Source organism: Agelaius phoeniceus, chromosome 1 (assembly GCF_051311805.1).
Source record: "Agelaius phoeniceus isolate bAgePho1 chromosome 1, bAgePho1.hap1, whole genome shotgun sequence".
Taxonomy (NCBI): Eukaryota; Metazoa; Chordata; class Aves; order Passeriformes; family Icteridae; genus Agelaius; species Agelaius phoeniceus.
The window spans coordinates 80,370,919-80,392,371 of record NC_135265.1 but is presented as its reverse complement, the minus strand read 5'-3'; the positions used below and the strand labels follow the sequence as shown (position 1 = coordinate 80,392,371).

At 35.5% G+C, this 21,453-nt stretch overlaps 1 protein-coding gene across 5 annotated transcripts in view; it reads right to left on the bottom strand.

Moving 5' to 3' along the window:
• Window positions 1–21,453, bottom strand: part of DNAH5 (dynein axonemal heavy chain 5) — a 134,771-nt gene that overhangs the window by 43,737 nt on the left and 69,581 nt on the right. For all 5 annotated transcript variants that reach the window (XM_077182137.1, XM_077182149.1, XM_077182145.1 and 2 more), the window contains exons 36-51: window positions 20,826–21,004; window positions 19,040–19,227; window positions 18,267–18,461; window positions 17,469–17,603; window positions 16,638–16,745; window positions 15,806–15,959; window positions 14,035–14,181; window positions 11,447–11,688; window positions 8,232–8,408; window positions 7,616–7,820; window positions 7,009–7,151; window positions 6,163–6,297; window positions 4,509–4,631; window positions 3,281–3,494; window positions 2,432–2,655; window positions 265–460 (exon numbers count right to left, since the gene is read on the bottom strand). In XM_077182137.1, coding sequence (XP_077038252.1) covers window positions 265–460; window positions 2,432–2,655; window positions 3,281–3,494; window positions 4,509–4,631; window positions 6,163–6,297; window positions 7,009–7,151; window positions 7,616–7,820; window positions 8,232–8,408; window positions 11,447–11,688; window positions 14,035–14,181; window positions 15,806–15,959; window positions 16,638–16,745; window positions 17,469–17,603; window positions 18,267–18,461; window positions 19,040–19,227; window positions 20,826–21,004 — 2,765 coding nt within the window. The remainder of the gene's footprint in view (window positions 1–264; window positions 461–2,431; window positions 2,656–3,280; window positions 3,495–4,508; window positions 4,632–6,162; window positions 6,298–7,008; window positions 7,152–7,615; window positions 7,821–8,231; window positions 8,409–11,446; window positions 11,689–14,034; window positions 14,182–15,805; window positions 15,960–16,637; window positions 16,746–17,468; window positions 17,604–18,266; window positions 18,462–19,039; window positions 19,228–20,825; window positions 21,005–21,453) is intronic.

Sequence of the window (21,453 nt, the reverse complement as noted above, 5' to 3'; positions counted from 1 at the left end):
TATCTTTCTGCCACACCAATTTAAATGAAAGGAAGGCTCTCCTATACAGACACTGGATATCAATACAGACTTAGAAATCCCATTAAGATAAAAATTTGCCACAGCTGGTAACATAGACTGCCTTCAAAGCCACTGGATGAAACAGACACTTTTGATGCATAAATGTAGTATGAATTTTTACAACATATTTTTCATAGTATCTAAGATTGTCATATCCCCTTGCCTAATTTTATAATTTCCATGATTATTAAAGTAAATCTTTACCAGTTCTTGCAGGTGCATCCCTTAAGAAGTCAACAAAGAATGCATCTGTTTCACGATTCAGCAAAGCTTTCAGATCTTCAAATTCCTCCTCAACGAGTTTTGCCACAGCTGTGTGAAACCAATCAACATCTTCTGAGGTTGTGAAACGATCAGCAATAACACACTTGCATTCATGCTTCCACAGTTTTATCAGCACCTACATACAAAAAGGAAAAAAAAATTAAAAAAAAAAGGGAGCATTTTACAGAATCACAGAAGGAGAGCAGGCCAGGTTGGAAGGGACCACAGTGGGTCATCCCCCCTGCTCAAGCAGGATCATCCCAGAGCACATGGCACAGAATTGTATCCAGATGGTTCTTGAAAATCTCCAGTGAAAGAGACTCCACAACCTCTCTGGGCAGCCTGTTCCAGGGCTCCATCACCCTCCCATTAAAGAAGCTCTTCCTCATGTTCAGGAGGAATTTCCTGTGAATCAGTTTCTGCCTGTTGCCCCATTCCTTGGCACCACTGAGCAGAGCCTGGCTCTGTCCTCCTGACGCTCTCCCTTCAGATACTGACAGACATTGATGAGGTCACCCCTCAGTCTTCTCATTTTGAGTCTGAACAGGCCCAGGTCCCTCAGTCTCTCCTCTTAAAAGAGGTGCTCCAGTCCCTTAACTGTCTTTGTAGTTCTCTGCCAGGAGACACACTCCAGGAGCTCTATGTCTCTCTTGTACTGAGGAACTCATTTGGCTTCCGAAAGAACTATAGCAAGTTTAAAGCATTGCCTTCATTTCTTAATTTAAAAATAACATTAACATTTAGAAAATAAATAGTACTGGGGAGTTCTTCAGAAGAGATACCTTGAGTTTCTTATTCTGCCCAAAAGCAATTTAAGATTATTTTCAGTTAACTATGGAAGAAGCTTTAATCTAGTGTTCCAAAGTAAAGTGTATGAAGATTTTATTTCCTCAGCCCTAAAACCATATCCATACCAGTTAACATGTTTATGTATTGATAAACCACTTTTCTAACTGGTCATTAAGTAGCAGATGGGTGAAAAAATAAGCATCATGGCACGAATAATTTCATGGCAAACACAAATAGCAGTCCCAATGCTACAGCCAAAGTAGTTAGAGAATTACAAAGAAGAATGTTTAAGTGTTTATATTATCCCTTCTCCAAATTCAATATACCTTTAAAGTCCCTCCATTTGGTCACAGGATGAAGAAGGAGAACCTTTCAGGCTGTTAATACCAGCAGCACTCATTTTAATCCTATGCTATTGCCATACAGTAGTAGAAAAAATTCCAGGTACTCCTTGAAGACCTTTGGTTCAGCCTACAGAACTTTGTACAATTGACGCATCAAGTCTCAGAATTAATATGTAAATTTATATATTAGTATTTTGACCAATTGGTTTTTACACTTCAAAAGACATTAATTGTGTATATACAAATATATATAATCTAAGTGCTCTGTGTTATTTGCTGCAGAAACTAAAATCCATTCTGAAGTTTAAATTTTAGATGCAGTAGAATTCAGGAGCTTATTCAACAGAGATGCACATTGTACGTGAAGCAATTATATAACCCAAATATTTAACAAATTTTCCATGTTTACCATAAGCATTGCTTTTCCAGCACTATACATATTAGAATATGTATTATATATTCTATACAATAATTAGAAAAGGAATTATATTTTACTGGAAGAAAGATGGATTATGGAAAAAAAATATTACTAATACTTGTTCCTACTTCTTCCTTTTAAACCATAAGCCAAGAACTAATTGTTAGACAGAAATTAGGCAGTGACTGAAAGTCTAAAGACAGTTCTGGAGAGGAGGAACTATTCAATTTTTTAATCAATAGTTGAGCATTTTCATTGGGTTAAAGTAAGTTCATTGCCTCTCACTTATTTTCTTACTTCTTTTAAATGAACTAGCATTTGTCAGTAATAAGAAAAGCAGATAGAAGCAAACTGTTGTGACAAAAAAGGGGGTTTTGTCATCATTTTGAAACAAAGTTGACATATCAGTTGGTACTATAAAACCCAGACTAAAACACGTTTGCCTCAAAAAACCCACTAAGGTTGCATTTTTTTTAAGCAAATTCAAATGCCAGGATAGACTCTCATCCCCTTTCCTACACTAATTATAACCAGGTCACTGATGTGCTGCACTTACCAGTGGTTCATTGATCACTTCCGATGTAGTGTTCAGCATTCCTTGCCAAATCCTGGAGAGGTCTCGAAGGTTGAAGACATAATGAAACTTGGCTGGCGTGGGCAACATCTTTAGCTTGGTAATCTGCCACAGTCTGCGTGTCAATGGAACCAATTTGGCTACTGTTTTCTTCACATCATCTGAAAATCCCCGCTCACTACAGTAGTGTCCTGATCCAATTACACCTGTGGAAAGAAAAATTGCCAAATCAAAGACATGTTAGCACAACACCAGGAGCAATGATTGTCTGAATCCTCTGTTTCTTTTCTTTTTCCAATCCCAAAAAACTTTTCAAATTTGTTAAAATGGCTTTCCAGTGTATATTCAAATTTTTATTCAGCCATTCTTAGCACCATTCTGCCACCCACTCAATGGTTATTTAGCTTTTAATTAACGGCACATTAAAGTGTTCTTTTTCTCATAAAATAGATTCCACTGGCCTTGAATAACTGATCTCCTGCTGAAATCAGTATGATTCCATTCTTTGTGAAAGTCTAGTCTTTAGTCCCTTATTCTTAGCAGCAGTGGCAACTGAGCAACTGTCCAGCATTGTCTCTAAAACAATAGCTTCATGTCATTCTTATTAAATCTGAGCATACCAAGAGCTTCAGAGATGTGACTGGACATGAAAAATTTACAGATTGATGACATTGCAGGTGGGGAGTGATTACTGAAGGAAAATGTGCTGGTAAACAAAACAGGGGGAAATTAGGCCTCAATTTTAACAATAATGTGTACAAATAGAATGATAAGGGAAAATCAACTACTATTTTAAAAAATGAGATGAATACAAAGCTAATTTCCCTTTACCAAAAATTTTGTCAATGGAAGAATTGGAAGGCAGAGTACAGTTAAACACTGAAAATTGTCTCTTCAGCCTCTGTGGAATGTCATTGCGACCTCCCCCAGGGTGGATCATGGCAGCCAAAAACTGAATGTCCACAATGTTGGTAAATTCACCAGGTTTTTCCAGGTTATACAGTCCTTTCTGTTCCATCAGTTGCCTAACTATCTCATTAGTGACCTGTAAAACAACCAGGTTTTATATAAGACAATATTATACGTACAACTGAATGAAATACAGAAAATACTTAAATGTTTGAAATAGCTAACAAAGAGTATAATACTATCTTGCCCCCTATCCCTCTGTTTATTTCCTTCAGGATAAAAATGCACAGCAGGGAATAAGAACATTTGGTAAAATCTAAGGATAAAAATCGTGGGAGTACAGGGGTACCCTCATTTAGAACTAACCATTCACATGACAATTTACTATCACTTGAATGATGCATGATTCCTATTGCTGTTGGAAACACTTCTGCCTTTTAAAACAAAATTTCCAGTTTTCTAATTAAGCCCAAACTAATGTATCTTTGCATCTTTTTTCAATCAAGCCCAAACTAATGCATCATGTTGCAAATGATACAAAATATTTGTATTGTTTCATATGTAACAACCACAAGCATGCTTTTCAAGCTGAAATAAAAGAACTACTGCCATACAAAAACATGCAAGACCTTTTTCTTTAGCCATAAAGGGATACCCTACATTTCTGTTTGACAAGCTGAAAAAACTCCACAGAGAGTACATCCTATAGCTATACTCCTATAGAAATTCTAACATTAATTTCCAAAGCAATGTACTTCAGAACAACTTTGTCAATATAAATAAAGATTATTTCAATTTTGTCTGAAGCAGAGAATACACTTCTTACCTCTCAGGTTTCACAGTATTTTAATTATTGCCCACAATGTCAGTTTGCTATCACAATTTGTGTACCAAAGACTTCTTATTTTCAATTATAAAATGAGTGTTGTTAAAAAACATTATTAAAATTATACAGGCATGTTCTAAGGAGCACTCAAACTGCTTCTTGCTGTCAGCATATTATGTAGTACTTTAATTTTAAACAGTCTTTTAAAATTAAAGTACTACATACCAATTTTACCCTATTCTGAATGACTGAGAAGCCAATTTTATAGTGTAGCATAAAAACAAAAAACTTTTTGTCTTTTTTTTTCTTCTTTCACAAACTGACCTGATCTCCCCATTCATTGATTATGGGCATGTTCACATCATCAATGAAGACTGTCATCTTTTTGCCTGCAGGTGGACCATAAGTTGGGCCCATGCGCTTATCCACATAGCTTTCTATTGTACGCTGTTAAAAAGCAATTAGCAGCACAGTCACAAACAGCACTTCATTTCATACATGATTCAATCACTTAAACATGTTGATGTTCCTGTTACATAGAATTTTACTAAGTGAGGTTCAGACAAGGCATTTGCTGGAGGTAATTGCACTAGTTCAACTAGACTGTCTGAAATCTCAAGGTTTACAGCACCAGGCCGGTGTCTACGGTAGAAAACCATGCCTAACACTTTCATAAATCTGAATAAGTTTCAAACTTTTCTTTCATTTTATTAATTTATCAGCAAAATTGGTGATTGCTAGAAATAAAGATTAAATTGAAGATGTAATTTGGAAGATGTAATTTACTTTTCCAGCAGGTATCAAAATATTTCATAGAAGCATACATCAATAATTAAATTCACATATATAAATACACTTGATGAGATAATTTTGCCTAATGGTAGACTTGGCTCTACTGTTGTTCTCATCATCTTTCCATTTCTCTGCTCTTCTTAAGTTCTAGTTTTTATTTACTCTATCCTAAGTGAAAGTTTGCTTAAGCACACATTCTTCAGTATAAACCTAAATATCTGCATTCTTACACTATGCCTAGGCTCCAATCTTGCACAAGTGGCATCGGGTAGACCAAGATTAAAAGAAGCTAGAATAATTTTAAAGCACATGTCATAACAGAATGTTTTGATCTAGATTGTTAATAGGGAATTGACTTAGTCTTGCACATCTATTTCAGATGTCCTGATGATCAGAATCTCACCTATCACCAATTAAATCTACATTTACTTTTTAAAAATGTTACTTTTTGTTTATAGCCCAATAAATAGAAGAAAAAAATCCTAAGGAAATTAAGACCAAAATTACATGTTTGTATATTATATAAAATGTTAGTAGTTTCTACTATACTGTACAGGCAGATGATAAGTGATTCATCAAGCTTCTAGACAGCACTTACAGTCCAGACAGTGCTTTGGCCTGGCATACCAAACTGAATTAAAAATATTCCCCAAATACATTGCCAGGAGATTAAAGACCCTTGAAATAATTCACATTAGATTGGTAGAAACTTGGACAGGCAGTACAGTTCAGGATTTAAGCATTCATAATTGTATGTAGAGCAGCTGCACTGCATGTGTTACTTTTTTAATGAGTAACTGTAATGACTGAAACTTAAATTGCAGACAGCACATTTTTAATGACAGATTGTTGTGGGTAGCACTTATTTTACCCATGGTGTTTAGTGAAATCTAACAGCTCTTCCCAGTTAGTGAGAACAGATATATTTGACACAAAAACATAATAAGATGAAGACAATAATAGGCATGTTATTGTAGAAGTCCAAGAACAGCTCAATAGCTACTGAAAAAGTTGAAAGGAACGATTTTTTTAAAGAAATCTTAAAACATGCATTATAACACTTGGACTATTTGAACAGGTGCTTTTTTATTGTTCAGAATCACTTCCAGAAGCATCCTCCTGGCAAATTATCAGAATATTCTCTGAATCCAACTATCTTGTACGAGAAGATTAATCACTACTATACCTGAAAAATTAATGGGGTTGTTGCAGATGAAAAATTCAAGCTCTTAGTTACGTGCCTTTCAGGGTTATATTTTGACATAAAACCTTTGATTATAACAGTCTTTGCAGTTCCTTGCTCACCAATTAGTAGGACAGCCTAGACAAAGACAATATCGAAATAAGATGAAACACAAGAGCTGGGAGTCTTGGCAAAGGCTCAACAGTCCCATTTAGCTTTTAAACAGAAAAGAAACTAGCAAAGTTATGTAAAGTGAACTTTTCACAGGAGACATGTAGAAGTAAAATAGTTAATGTCTCATAGATTTTTGCAGGCCTGACTAGTTAAAAATATTTGCAGTTAATGGTCATGTCATCCAGCACAATCACACTAACAAGGAAAGGAGTTAATTATTTGAAAAAGGGTTTAATCATCTAGAGACTCAGTATCTGTAAAATTTCAATTGCTTATGTGACACAGTTTTGGTGAAGAATAGCCTATAGCTACATAAATTCTGTAACTGCCCCATGCTGGCAGAGTTCAATTAGCAGAGTCAGATATGAGCCTCCTGACCTATGTGCTTCTCCCTCTCCCATCAGTACATGAAAATATTGGTTCCATTCTGACTGATCTTGGCTGTAATTACAGTTATTTCCACTACAGAACAAAGGGGTGAGGAGAAGACAAAGTCTGGAAACAGTGACTATTCAAGAGTTCAAGCATATTTGCATGAAAGTATTTTCTGGAAACACCATCTTATATCTAAAAACAAAAAATTCCTTTTCACTAACATAATATTTCACTGCTAATCCAAAACTTTTGTCATGTGTTCTGTTGGCAGTGCTTTGATATGAACTATAGAAAAAGTACCTTGCCCTGTTTTGCTATGGTTTCAATCAGGAAATCCACTCTCACATTGTCAACATTAGGCACAAGAATTGAGTCATACTCTGGGGTGCCACTACTGGGATATACATACTCTTCAACACGTGTATTCCAGTGCATCCATGTACCTAATAAGAAAGAAATTAAGTTAATGTTTTAGAAATACTAGGCATCATCACTTCCTTTATTTTCCATTCAGTTCACTGATCTGTCTATGCTTCTGTCTCATGTATAGCAATCCCTCTCTGTGTATTCAGACTAAAATTTATAGAATCATATAATCATAGAATCTCTCAAGTTGTATCTAAGAGGCTTACTCCTCTTTCCTACATAAATCTTGACAACAAGGATTATATGTTCACTTGACAATTCATCATCACAAAGTCCACGCAGCTTTTGTACCAATATATCCATATTCTGACTTTTCACTGGTAACCACAATACCACCAATAAAGTACAGCCATAAAACAAAACTTTAAGGGACACAAAAGAAGACAAGCTATAAAATACTTCTGAATTAATTTTCTGAAAAAAGCACAATTATAAAATAACTTTTAAATTTTACCCCATATCACCCTGCTGAGTTACTAACCATCGGATGCCACATAATAATCAAACATTGTGTCTTCACTGCCTTCTGGGATACAGGGAAGATCAAGCTTTACTGTTGCATGTTTTCGAAGCCAGTATTCCATTTTGCATCTGTCCTCCAGCTCTAGCAATGCTCCTACACTCCACATGAGAGAGAAGATGTACAGCCTTTCCAAGTATTTTGGAGTCAGTTCCCCACCTTGCTCCTGAAGGATTGAGTTAGGTCTTAATTTTCAACAGCCTGAAAACTCTACTTGATAATCATTAGTAACATAAGGTTAGAAGTCTTCGGTCATATATAAATTTAGAGACGCCTTTAATGATCAGAAGAAGCAATGTAAAATAATAACAAATCACCCAAAAATAAAAAAAGGAAAACTGACAATGCATGCTCCATGTGCTTAACATAAACCAGTGCTTAACATCAAATCCAAATGTGAGATTGTGAAAGAGGTCACATCCCAACTATTACTTTCTAAATAAATATAAAGAATTCCTTGCTAATCTGCATCTCTTTTGACATTCCAAGTCATCAAAGAATCCCTCTCTACAAAACTTTGTTACTTGAAATTATCTACAATATGTTAAGTATACATAAAAACATTCACACTACCTACCTTAGGTGGGATAAGGCCCTGCAGCATATTAATGCTCTGCATAATGACAAAGGCTTCCAACATCTCAGTCTTGCAATGCAGAGACTGAATGCTGAAACAGTACAAGTCTGGGAACGATGAAGAATACAGCTGACGTAGAATTTCTGCCTCTTGGAAGGCACATTTTTTCAAAAATCCCTGTTAAAAAGCATAAATTTAGTTTCCAATACAAGTCTCAGTGAATTCAAGTACAGTAATTCAAGATATTTTATTTATGATGCAAAACCAAAACAAGAAGAAACCAAAGAAATGCTATTGGATAAAATTATAACTAACAATAGGCTGCAATTTTATAGCCAATTTTATAATGGGGAAAGAAAAGGAAGTTGGAAAGGTTACTTTACAGTGAAATGAAAATAATTTTGTTTATGTAATCCAAATTATTTTTTTAAAGTTTATTTTCTTTAGTCTGTTTCTATCAATAAAATATACTAAAACTATAAGGTTATGGATTAAGGAAAACTAGTTTCACAGAACTCTTCAACACAGCTAAATTTAGCCTGCATCTCACTTTAAAATGAGGAAGTAAATCATGAGTGACAATGCAAAATAAAATTCTTGTCTCTGCAGCTGAATCTTTAGCACAATTTTAACATCCAAGAAATGGTTGTCTGCAAACTAGGCAACACAAGGAGGCAGAGCTGTGAGAACCTAACACCAGCAGGCCCTATACAGTGTTGTAAGCACAGAAAGGAACAACACAAGTGGAATCTCAGGGGAGCCACTGTCCTGGATGCATAATTTACACTTACACTTTCCTGGGTATCCATATTAGTTTTAAAAAAATCTGAAAAGTAAAACTTGGCAGTAACATACATAAGGCACTTGAGTTGGCTGCATGTATTTGCACTGGTAAAACTGAAGTTTTACCAGCCAATGTTTTAGGAAACTTGTTAAACACTTTTTTCATAACAAGACTACAAATATTTTGGACTTGGCAAAGGAACTCATCAAACAAATTAGTGACGATTCTCAAGTATTGCAGAGACCTGTGACTGAACAGAAAATTCCATATGATTTAATATCATTGTAAATAGAAAAAGCTTCAGGCACTACTAGAAAAATACAGTATCAGCCCTCTGCAGCAACTCTTAGTTCTTCACAAGCAGCAAACCTCCAGGTTTGCAACAAGTCAACAGGACACGAGTGTTTCCAAGACAGGAAGGAATATCTGACGACAATCCCGTGGCTTCACTTTTCCTAGAGGAGCTCCACTGCCTCCAGTCCCAAAGGGAGGCACCAGGCACTGCCTGGTACTCAGGGCTTGGACTACAGCATACTGTCTCTTTTGAGTTCTGTCTGGGCTGAAACCTATAATTTGCTAAGGACACTGGTTCTAGGCAGTGCTACAAGCCAATTTTACTCTGTTGCCAGACAATTCAGGGATTTAGGGTCAAGGAATCTGGTTATAAACAGCAAGCTATATAAAACTTATAAGCGTGAGAACATTTACGGGTTTAAAAAATAAGAAATCTGAGAATAATATAGAGTAATCACTACAAAAGGCTGATATCTGAAAGTTAATGTGAGGCCAGCTGTATTTTCATAGGATTAAGCTGTATTTTCATAGGACTAGTTAGGCAACACTAACTAGGTGAGGATTAGTTGTATTTTCCGCTGGTATCCTATTTGATTTAGAAAATGAAATGACTGAATGAGACTGTGAGACATTAATCTTAAGAAATATTTACAAAAACTTGTTCATGTGATACATACTAGAATGGAGGGCAGTAAAATTTAGTCTGTTAGCGCATAGTAACTTATAAATTTTTGTCTTTTTAAGTCTGAAAAACAGGGAAACAAATACACTACAAACTCCTGGATGGTGTTCCAATTTCATAAACAGAAAATAATTCCTATCTTAAAATTAAAGTCCATATAAAAATGAATTTTAAAGCCCATGTAAAGAAATTTAATTTGGGATTATAGTGAAATATACCAGACATTACTTGGGCTTCAGGGGAAAGTAATTATCTGTATGCTCACAGCAATCAGTATCTTAGCCATGCAGGAGAAAGTTTTCATTTTTCATATTCAGGAGTCAACCATGTTTATCAAAGCAAAATAATGCAAACCAAGAATTCTCAACAAGATGGCCTAGACAAGAAAAAATGCAGAGAAAAAAATAATATTTATTTTAATTTCTTTTCTAAAGTGCTAATCCTGAGTAGTGTACCTCACTGAAATTTTTAAGGTAATATAGGTCTTAAGGGAAGAAAATGAGAAACCAACTTTTTTTAACTGCTATTGTCTCTATTGTTTTCTCCACAGAAAAGAAAACTGGAATTAAACACTGAAAGCTTTGTTTAAGTATATTACTGTGGAACATTAGGTAGATTCTTGGGAACTCCCATGTTTCATCTTTACCAAGATTTTGCTACATGAAAAAAAAATTTGTCTGCTCAAGTCTCAGAATTTGTCATCCAATATATTGTCACAAGCATTCTGTTAAGATGAGGATTTATTTTTACTGGGTTTTGGAAGATAAAAGATGACAGATGAAAGAAAAAAAAAAGACTTTATAAATCACTTTGATATATTTTATTATGTTATATGCTGGATTTTGACTCTAAAACACACCTGAAACATGTTCTGTTTTTCTGAATTATTCATTCCATGCCAGAGAGAGAGAAACTACTGCATAGTTCTTCAGATACTTTGCTTCTAGGAATGTTAACAGACAACCAAGTAACAACATCGATTTAAAAATTACATGTTTTGATGCTGCATTGACTTTTTTTCTGGTTCTAAATCCCAACTGCAATAAATTTTAAGAAATATCAAGAGAATTCTTATTTTCTTGAGGATTTCAAGTTCCCTGAATCAACTTCACTCTTTTCTCCTCCTTGGTCTGTACTAAGGGCTACCAGGTAGTTTTAAAAACTGAATTGTCCTTCAATTGTATAAAATAATTCTAATTACAAATTTGTCCCAAAGTAAAATTACCATGATCTTAAAAGTGTAATATGTTAACTATGTTCCTTAAAAAAATTATTCACTCTTGCATAAATGACCAGAAACATTGCTATTTTACATACTGACCTAGAAGTTTATACAGAGGAAAAGGGATTTCATAGCAAAAGGCACAAAAAAAGGTTCTACAATAATAAGAGTGAAGTGTTGAAGAAGTAGCCAGTAAAACTTTCAATGCATATACAGACACTTAGCTGTTCTACCTCAAGGATAGGACTCCAGGTGAGAACTGATGAGCTCATGAACACCATGCCATTTCTTGAAACTGTTGCTGGAGAAGCATTATCAATATTATGAGGCTCAAAGACTATTTTGCAATTTGGCGCCATAGGTATCCGATCGCCGTTTGCTAGCGTTAGAGTTCTGTTGTCATCCAGGACAGAATTAAGGTTCTCAATCCAAATAGCATCTACTGGACCATCAAGAACTATCCAAATGTGGTCACCTACAATGCAACATAACAGACAAAAGCAGCTATGGATGAACGGCTAGTTTCTTTCAAGGACCAGTTTCTTATTTCTGCAAACAAATTTTTAACTAATTCTGAATTCATGCACACAGCTACAATCTCAGCTTTTAATACAATTACCATTTCCATCACTCAATTTCATCTGGGTACTTCATTTTGTCACCTATTCTTAATAACTATCCATTCTTCAGTATATAAAGTGCCATCAGCATAAGTCACAAGTTTTAATACTCCGAAAGAGTTTTATGGATCCAGTCTTCAAGACAGTAATAAATTAGGTTTATTTCAACTTACATGAAATGACATAAAGATAACAACTACAGATATATTTAAACACCATTCATTTGTTTTCAATGAGTTTTATAAATTTAGAGAAAATATATGAAAGGAACACTTGAAAAATCACTCTTTCAAATAGCATGCACACTATCATAAGTAAAAGAGGTCCATTAGGGGAAGATTCTTGTCATTTGTTCTGTTCCTAAACTTGATCCAGCTTCCTTGGAAGTTTTTTCATTGCTTTCCATTTACTAATAGAAAGGTATTTTAAAGCCTGATTCTGTGTCCTAGGAGAGTCTGGGTCTGTTTTGCTCGCCTCACTTGGGTACAGAGCAACAGATCCTGGCTGGAAAGAGATCCTACCTTGGCTCCTGGCTGCCCACCCCTTAGGGAGCAGGCAGCCCCACCATGCATTTCTAGACAGCTCCTTAGCCAGCGATGCTCCTTCTGCCATCAGTGTTTATTTTGAAGGCCTAGGTGGCTTGGAGCTTTGCTAGCATTGAACCAAGGAGATATGAAACAGATGATAAACTTTTTATATGAGGGATTTTATAGCTACAGTTCAGGCATCTCAAGCATGAGATGGTCAGGAGTCTGACTCATAAAGAGATATTACAGAACTCTTACAGAGTAAATCTGAGGAAGTCATATGGGTGTGCTAATATATATTTCATCTTGAAGGAAAAGATAAAAAAATCAGTAGTTAATGCCATGTTACATTCTCAAGGGTGTTCCATTTCTAGATTTGAAACAAGCCTACCAAAATTAAATTGAAAAGTATTTTCTATTTTAAAAGTATCTGTATTTCTCAAGACTAAGAATTTTTATATTAAATAGTGCAACAAGTGTTAGGATTTTTTTTACTTTTTCTTCTAAGGCGTAATGAAAAGATCACATACTAATTTTCAGACAAAAAGGAAGCAATAATCAAGCAAGAATCTAGTAGCATCAAACCCTCAAGGACACTCATTTAGTTAAAATAACAGCCTAAGAATATATGTCAGCATAATTTTAGGCAGAAATTGGCTGCCTAAATAGAATTATCTAGTGCCATTTGAGATGGACTAGGATATGTAAAGGGCTAGCTGTTATGACATAACTGGTTCCTTTTAAAATGGCAGCTAGAGAACAGGTAGAAATCCTGACAGCATCAAAATTTTTATAGGATACCTCTAATGGGGAACTGACTTGTACCTTCCATTTTCCTTCCATCTGAGGGCCTAATATACAAAAGAAAGAATTCAGTAAGTGCAGTGAAATGTTACACTACACTGTTTGAACACAAAGCATTTAGAATAGAGACTATAAAGGGGACAGAAGTTCTTCCAGCAATTTTCTAATGCTTCCATGTAAGTAAAAAAGCCCTGTTACTGTGTGTTATAAAGTTTTCCTGAAGCTTTTGCTTTTCTGAGGATTTTTCTTGTTTTATTTTGAATGGAAGCCTTTTTCAGTATACCTGTATTAGGTCTGGCTGAGCTGGATTTCCTTTCCCCATAGCAGCCCTAAACAGTGCTGTGCTCTGCATTGGTGGCTGGAAAGGTGTTGATAACACACCAGTGTTTTGGATACTGCTGAGCAGCACTGGCACAGCATCAGCTCTGTTTCTCAATATTCCCCACATCAAGGGGCTGGGCTTGAGTAAGATCCTGGGAAGGGACAAAACCAGGTCAGCTGACCCAAAATATCCAAAGAGATATTCCATGCCATATGACATCTGCTCAGATATAAAAGCTAAGGAAAGGAAGAGGGTGGGGCATCTGTTGTTTACAGTGTTTGCTTTCTGGAGCAACCTCTCTGTGTGCTGAAGCCCTGCTTCCTGGCAAGTGGCTGAACATCGCTTGCTGATGGGAAGTTGAGAATAATCCTCTTTTTCCTCTTTCCTTGTGCTTATGCAAATTTTTGCTTTTACTTTAGTAAACTGCCTTATCTCAATCTGTGAGTTGTTTTCTGTTTATTTTCTCTCCCCTGCCCAGCTGGGCAAAGGAGTTGTAGTGCAACTTAATGGACACCTGGAGTCCAGACAAGGTCAACCCACCACAATACCTTTCTTCGCTTTTAAAGTTTTTCTCCAGAGCGCTGAAAATATTCCATCTGTCCAATCATTTGTTGCCACATCAAGGCGTCCAAACATTTGTGGAGCAGTTATAGCTTTAGGATTCATCCTCATTTCACGATGTGGCTGTCCACAATCTATGAAGCCAGACCACCAGTTAGTTTATACATTTCTTTTCAGAGGTAAGAGAACTTTGACAAACTCAAACTCATTACACCCAAGTATATGCTTTAATATGCATTCATAATTATAAGAACATGTGTATTTATTTGAAAAACTTCTCTCGCTATACAAAATTCATTATTGGAGACATCAGAAAAAGTAAAATGAAGTTCTGAAACTTTTGAATATTTAATTCACATTTCATAGCTTCATTGGGAAGAGAAGAGCAGCAAGATGAAATTTATTTAAGGTTTAGTTTAATATTTTGAAGGCTTATCAAACAATAGTGCTTTAAAACATTTGGCTTGGATACACATTTTCAAAACCCATTGAATAAATACCAGATAGATGATTGATTATTCTGCCCTTCTGTGCACTTGCCTACATCTTAGAACAGATAAAATATACAATATTGGCATATTCTTGTGAATTCTCTTGCACAGACAAATTCTAACTAGCCATACCACGACCACATAACCTTCATTTTTTATCTCGTCAGCAACAGCTTAAAAACTACAATGCTGGACATCTTTAAAAAACCCCAATATTAAAGCATAACCAGGAGCCAGTAGTAAGATGTTGAAAAAAAGAGCTGAAAAAATTACCTATTTTAAAATAACTTCATTATAATCAGATTTCACTAACATGTAAGATAAAAGCCTGCCAGATCATGCATTTTAATGTTTCATGAGGTTGTGTGAGAAGATCAGCTTTGAAAAAAGTAGTGAGGTGACTTTATCTTGGTAGTAGTTCACATCTCAGTGCTAGAAAAAAAAGATAGGAAAACTGTGCAATGCAACTTTGTTCTTTCCGGCTTTTTTTCCTAAATGGATCACTTCCATTGCAATGTAGAGCTTACAGTATTTCTTAAACACAGCACATTACTGCATGTATGAGATTTGCTGAACTATTTTTGAACTATTTTTTACAGAAATTATTCACTTCTGGAAAATCATATAAGCAACTTGTGAAATGGGGTAACACAAGCTTACCTCAAGAGAGATGTTTTTTCTCCCCAAGCTATGACCTTTTATTTTAATAAGATCGAGCAGACATTCTTCAACTAATATATTTGTTTAGAAGTACAGATGACCAAAAAAAAAAAAAAGCAGTCTTCAAGCCTCCAGCCAGGACACAAAATTAACATCCTCAGAGACTTTTTTCCCCTGTCTAAATCAGGAATTTATGGTTATAAAACCAGTTATTTTGTATTGCAAAGTCCCTGTCTTATGCATTGTGCTCAAAAAGACATAAATACTTCTGATTAGCAAAAGGTTCCAGCATTAACTCAGCAAAACCCAGGAGATGCTTTAATCTGAGCTGCCAGCCTAGACTGTATTCCTCTTTCTTAATCCATCTAGAATAAGAACTGCTCATAAAAGTATGATAATATGGACAAAAGGACATGAAGTATACGGTTTTTAATGTCAGATATTTTTAAGCTACTTGAATAATTAGTATCTCAACATACAAACTCATTCTTCCAAGTAATATATTCTCACAGAGAAGCAATTGAGGCTTTCTGAAAAGAAACAATGGGGCTTAAAGTTTACAGTGTAACAGTTCAGTAACAGTTTACAATATAAGGACTAACATTACCTGTCATTGCTTTCATTAAAGTGTGGATGCAGGTAGTTTTTCCTGCACCACTGGGTCCTAGTGTCATCAATCCATGCCTTACTCTCTGGGTTTCAAAAAGCTGGATAACTTTCAGTTTCCAAGGAGGATGACAAACAAGGCCAGATTCCTCCACCTAAGAGACAGTGACAGAAAACCAAATTACTATTGTTTCAGAGCACAAAATATATTTTGATGCCTTTAGATATAGACAGATAAATAGATAGATATTGATATATCATCAACAGATCATTATATCCTTTGTAAAGGCTTTGTGTATATCAAAAAAAAACTGTTGGAAAAAGGAGATATATTTGGTATTCAAATATGTATTCAGAAAAATAAGGTAAACCAGCCTCCATGTACATTATAATCTATTAGATATATCTATAATATATATATATACATTCTATTCTTAAGTTGGCCCTACTGAAGTATTACAAACACCTAATTGGAAATTAAATAAAAGAGATATAATTTTAAGTAAATCTTTTCTCAAATTAATATTCTAATTTTCAGGACTTTAGATAAATAATAAATCCTGGGTCACATAAGGCAAGCTCATATACATGCATTTCTCAAATTGGACCCCAGTAACCATGACTCAAGAAAACTACAGGACACTATAATCCCAATTCAGTGACCTGAAGAATAAGCTTAATAATACTGTGCCAGTGGTAAAGATTTATGGAAAAGTTTAAATAGTAAAATATATATTGCCAGCTTGATAGATTCCACAAGAATTTTCTTAGATGTCACTTCATGACAATTATAGCAATTACACCAGAGCACCAGAAATCATGTGAAACATCACCTGTTTGTCAATGGCTGCTTCAAGTTCAGGATAGCCTGCTTTATCAAGCTGGATATCTGGAAACAGATCTTCAATTAAACTCAGAAATAAAGGTTCGTCTTCATCAATCTAAAATCAGGGAAAATCAGGGAAAACAAAAATCCACAAAGACTAAAACCAGTTCTATTTATTTTATCAGCTTTAGAAAGAACAGTCCCTAAGTCCTGAAGACCTAAAGAAATGCTTGAGAACCTAAGGAACAATCTATATAATCCTCTACGTGCTAAACATTAGAAGGACACAACAGAAAGAGATCATGTGATGCTTCCATTTGTCAAAATAAATCACTAACATGCAGAATGAATTTCTTATAGTAGAATTTCGCAATAAAATTTAGAAAATTGTCTATTTTATTTGGTGTAAAGAAAAAAAAGATGATGTATCACAGCAGCAGAAGAGGGTTGTTAGCTATTTAGACAGGTGAAATGGTCCTCATTACTATGAATAACAGATTCTTTCAAAAGAGTAACTAAATACTTAAGCACAAAGTTTCTAAAGAAGTTACTGCATAGACATCTACTTACTTCTAACAGTAGCAGGAAAAATAAGTTAAAAAATTGTGAACAATTCAAGGTTAAGCCCGGGTAGAAAGTGAAGCAACAGAAAGCTCACTCCCTCCTCAGTCCCACACAGGGTACTACGAGAAATTTATCGCCCTCACAGCTAAAATGTTCCACTCAGAGAATGAAACATTTCCAAGCTAGCTTCAGTGTAAAGGTCACATACAATCTTCTAGAGATCACGTAGCTCCAAAGTGCAGTTTAAATTATTTATCAGGTCCTCAGAACTTACCAGTTTAGACAGGTTCATATCTCTCAGAACACGCATGACGATGGTAGATTCAGTATCTGTGGGATTTGCTCTTTTTGCTGCTCCCAGCGTACGCAGTACAGACAATATATTCCGCAAGCCAAAATCATAATGCACCTAGAAGATATGTGAAGTTTGGGAAGATTTTCCCCAAGTTAATAGGGGTGAAATAGTTCTTATTTACTATTTAAGGCATGGATGAATATGTAGGAAAAGTGGTACAAGCATTTCAAATGCCTCCAAACACCCACCAACTATTCTTTGGCTGTATGACAATGACCAAATTCACTTTCCAAATCTGCTACCATCTATTAAAATCTAAGATGTGACAGAAAAAAAAAAATTAATCATAAGTTATTTAATCAAGACAGAGTTCCCAAGGACTATTGAGAAATACTTTATCAGTATTATTTTGAATTCTCTGTGGCCCTTAGAAGCTGAGAAATATCTGTACAAGCACAGGCAGCACAAACCAAATGCCTCTCAACCCACTCTGTAATATCAACAAAGGCTAAAATTAATATTTTATTTGTCTCAGCCATCACCATGCACTAAAGCTAAATCTTAATAATAAGTGGCCATCTGCATGAAAGCCCCATCCGACAACCTGCAGCAGAAGTTAATCTTCCAGGGCAGCAGACGGCTGCGTTACTAAACTGCAAGTGTCTCTTAGCTTACTTAGTGAGCATGAACCTTTCCTTATTCTTCACACAAATATTTTGTGATTTCACAGATCGTTTTTCCCTAAAATAATCAGGTTGCACCCTATGAGTGTAATACCTGCTTTGACAGCTGTTCTTCACACAGCTTGTACAGTGTAAAGAATTTCCTTGCCAACACAACATTATCAATGAAACCACAGCTGGCCAATTTAACACGAATTATGATCTGACGATCAGGAACCATCATAGCCACTGAACGGAAATTGATCTTCAAGTTTTCAGGAAGTTCTTGCCGTCCAGCATATCCTGGATTCTGGAGAGGAAAAACAGGTGTTGAAGTTGAATGTACCTTGCACAAACAGAAGAATCAGCAAATGAATATGCCATTTTGGTAGTAAAAATAATTAATTGGCTTTAAGTCAAATGTCAAAATTAATTGCCATGCAGACTTACCACCATATCTCTACAGAATTTTTGCCTCTTTTATACCCATGAGACATGAAAAATGTTCCACCTAAGCATTTCAAATCTGAGTTTGTCTTATAGGTCTTATTTTTACTGGCTACTCCTACCTCTATCTTTATGGCAATTTTTCTGTAATTGTAGCAAAAAAGCATACTTTGGGAGACAGAATTTGGCATGTAGAAGAAAACTGAAATAGAGATAACTTGCATTTATGTCTGCAAATAAAATGCCTGCATTTTTTAGTTGCATGTGCTTGATGCTATTGAAACAAGACCCTGTAAACTGTGCTTGTAGCAATGCTCAATGTTCTCAAACTATCAGTGAGTTAGTTCTAAGAACTGAAAGATGTAATAGTTAGCAAGTACCAAGTTAGACTTGATTATTGTACAGTCCTCACTGGTATATTAGAACTTACTGAATACTTACCATAGTAAGAAAAATGCCAAATTCTGGGTTCATTTCTACATTGTCTCCATCAGTAAAAACAAACATTTTTTTATGTTTCTTCTTACATGTCAACACGATTGCTATTTGCTGTGCAGCTACTGATAGCACTGGTAAATCAATACGATTGAATTCATCAAAGCAACCCCAGGAGCCAGACTGAGCCAGACCTTCAAAGAGAAAAGCAACTAAGCATATAAATATTATGTTTTTAAACCTTTTTTGGTGCAATTCACAAGCCAAAAATTATGTTAATCTATCTCGGGGTGGGGGCAGGGGGGGAAGGGACGGAAGTGTTTATTTTCAAGGGTTGGGAAAGGAACAAAGAGTAGAATTTTAATTCCAAGTAAGAATTACAAACTCACAAAATCCTTAAGATTTTCTAGCATATTGTGTTCTTTGATTTTTTTCTCTTTTTCTTATATCTTGAATGTTTTCCTGTCCCTCTTTACCCCCTAAAGAAAAATTCCTCCAGTAATTCTATGAAAATGTGACAGGTTGTGAACAGCTTATTGGACATATTAAAATGAACAATACAGTTGCATCAAGAAGCTGGAGGTGAGTCTATTCCAGAACTGCATTTTTCCTTGGATTTTGTGGGAAAAATGGAACAAAATCATAGATATAGTCACTTGCAACAATACAATAGTCAAGAACTTCCATTTGGTCTCTTATTTGACATCACCCATGACTAACAGGTATAAATTTCAGATGCTTAAAAAATGTCATCTGCACCTAACTTCAGTGAGCTCTGCAAATTATTTTTAGCATATCTAGAACTACCCATGCATTTCCTTGTACTGATACAAACTTCAATATTTGAATGAGACAAAACACTGAAATCAAAACTCAGCACATCCCACCAGTTCAGCAATAAATTTCATACATATTCTCTTCACAGCAGCAATTCTCCTTGTGACTTTAAATCATTTTAAGTGACCTTATCTATCCTTTCATAAATTGTGTCATGTTTTCATAGCATTTCTATTTACTGAAGACAGTGTTGCAACTGTATTTTATACACATAAAAAGATATTAATTACTTGCATTCATTAAAAGGCTGAAACCATCTGCCTGTTATGTTTCGACCCTGTTTCATGGAGATGTCCTTTTATCCTTTGAAACTTTCATGTAGTTCCTAAAATATCTCAGAATATAAAGGACTGACTTATAAAGGACTTATGAGGATCAACAAGTAGAACTGCTGACTCCTCAAAGGTGTATCTAAAATTTAAACCATATATCCATATATAAAAGATCATTTTATAATTACTGTTTAGACACCAACAGGCTTGAGACCCAAATTACTTCCTTGGAGAACTTGCTCCAGTGCTTGACACACTCTCAGTGAATACCTAGCTTGAATTTCACCCCATGCAGCTTCAAGCCATTCCCCCATATCCTATTATCAGACACCAGAGAGATCAGCACCTCCATCTCCACTCACCCTCACGAGGAAGTTATAAACAGCAAAGAGAGTACCCCTCAGTCTCTCAAAGCAAAACAAACATGGTATACTCAGCTGTTCCTCTTAAGTCATGTCCTCTAGCTCTTTCACCTTCTTTTTTGCTGTCATTTGGATATATTCCAGTATTTTTATATGTTGTTGTGCTGTTGACTCCAGAACTGCAGAGTACTTGAGATGAGGCCACTCCAAAGCTGAGTACAGTGGATCACTTTCTCTGCCCAGTTAGTTATACTATGCTTTGTGCACCCCAGAAAACAATTGACTGTTTGGCCAACAGCTTACCTTTGGTCCACATCTTACCTTTGAAGATCCTCCCAAGTCCTCGGAAGTCCATCTGGTCTGAACAGTTGAAGACCACTACATATTTTCCAAGGCACCGTCCCATATCTTTCACGGTTTCAGTTTTTCCAGTTCCTGCAGGTCCCACAGGTGCTCCACCCATGTTCATGCCCAACGCTTGAGCCAAAGTGATGTAACATCTAAATGGCAACAATCAATCAAGCTGCAGCAGAGGGATTTCTGTATAGTGCTAGAGGAACTTATGCAAGGTCTGATTTAAAGAAGAAAAGGGAAGTGCTGAAATGATATTCCCCTAATTACAATTTAGATCAATAAGGACAAAACCCCTTCACTTGGTTTCTGATGCAGGGAATATTAAGGTTCATTTCATCACACAAAGTGAAAGAACAGATAATCCTCAATTATCAGTAACCTGAAAGATCACAAGAAAGGAAGAAAGCAGATACAGAGATGCTGCTTAATCTTAGTTTTAATAGCTTGGATACTGAGTTATTTTGTCTGGAGTAGCTTTGAAACACATTATACTGTGTAGTACAATAATGAAAGATATCTAACCTTTCCTTTCTTGTCCATCTTTGAAATTTGATCACACAGTGCATCCCATTTTCATAAATGAAACATCTATGCA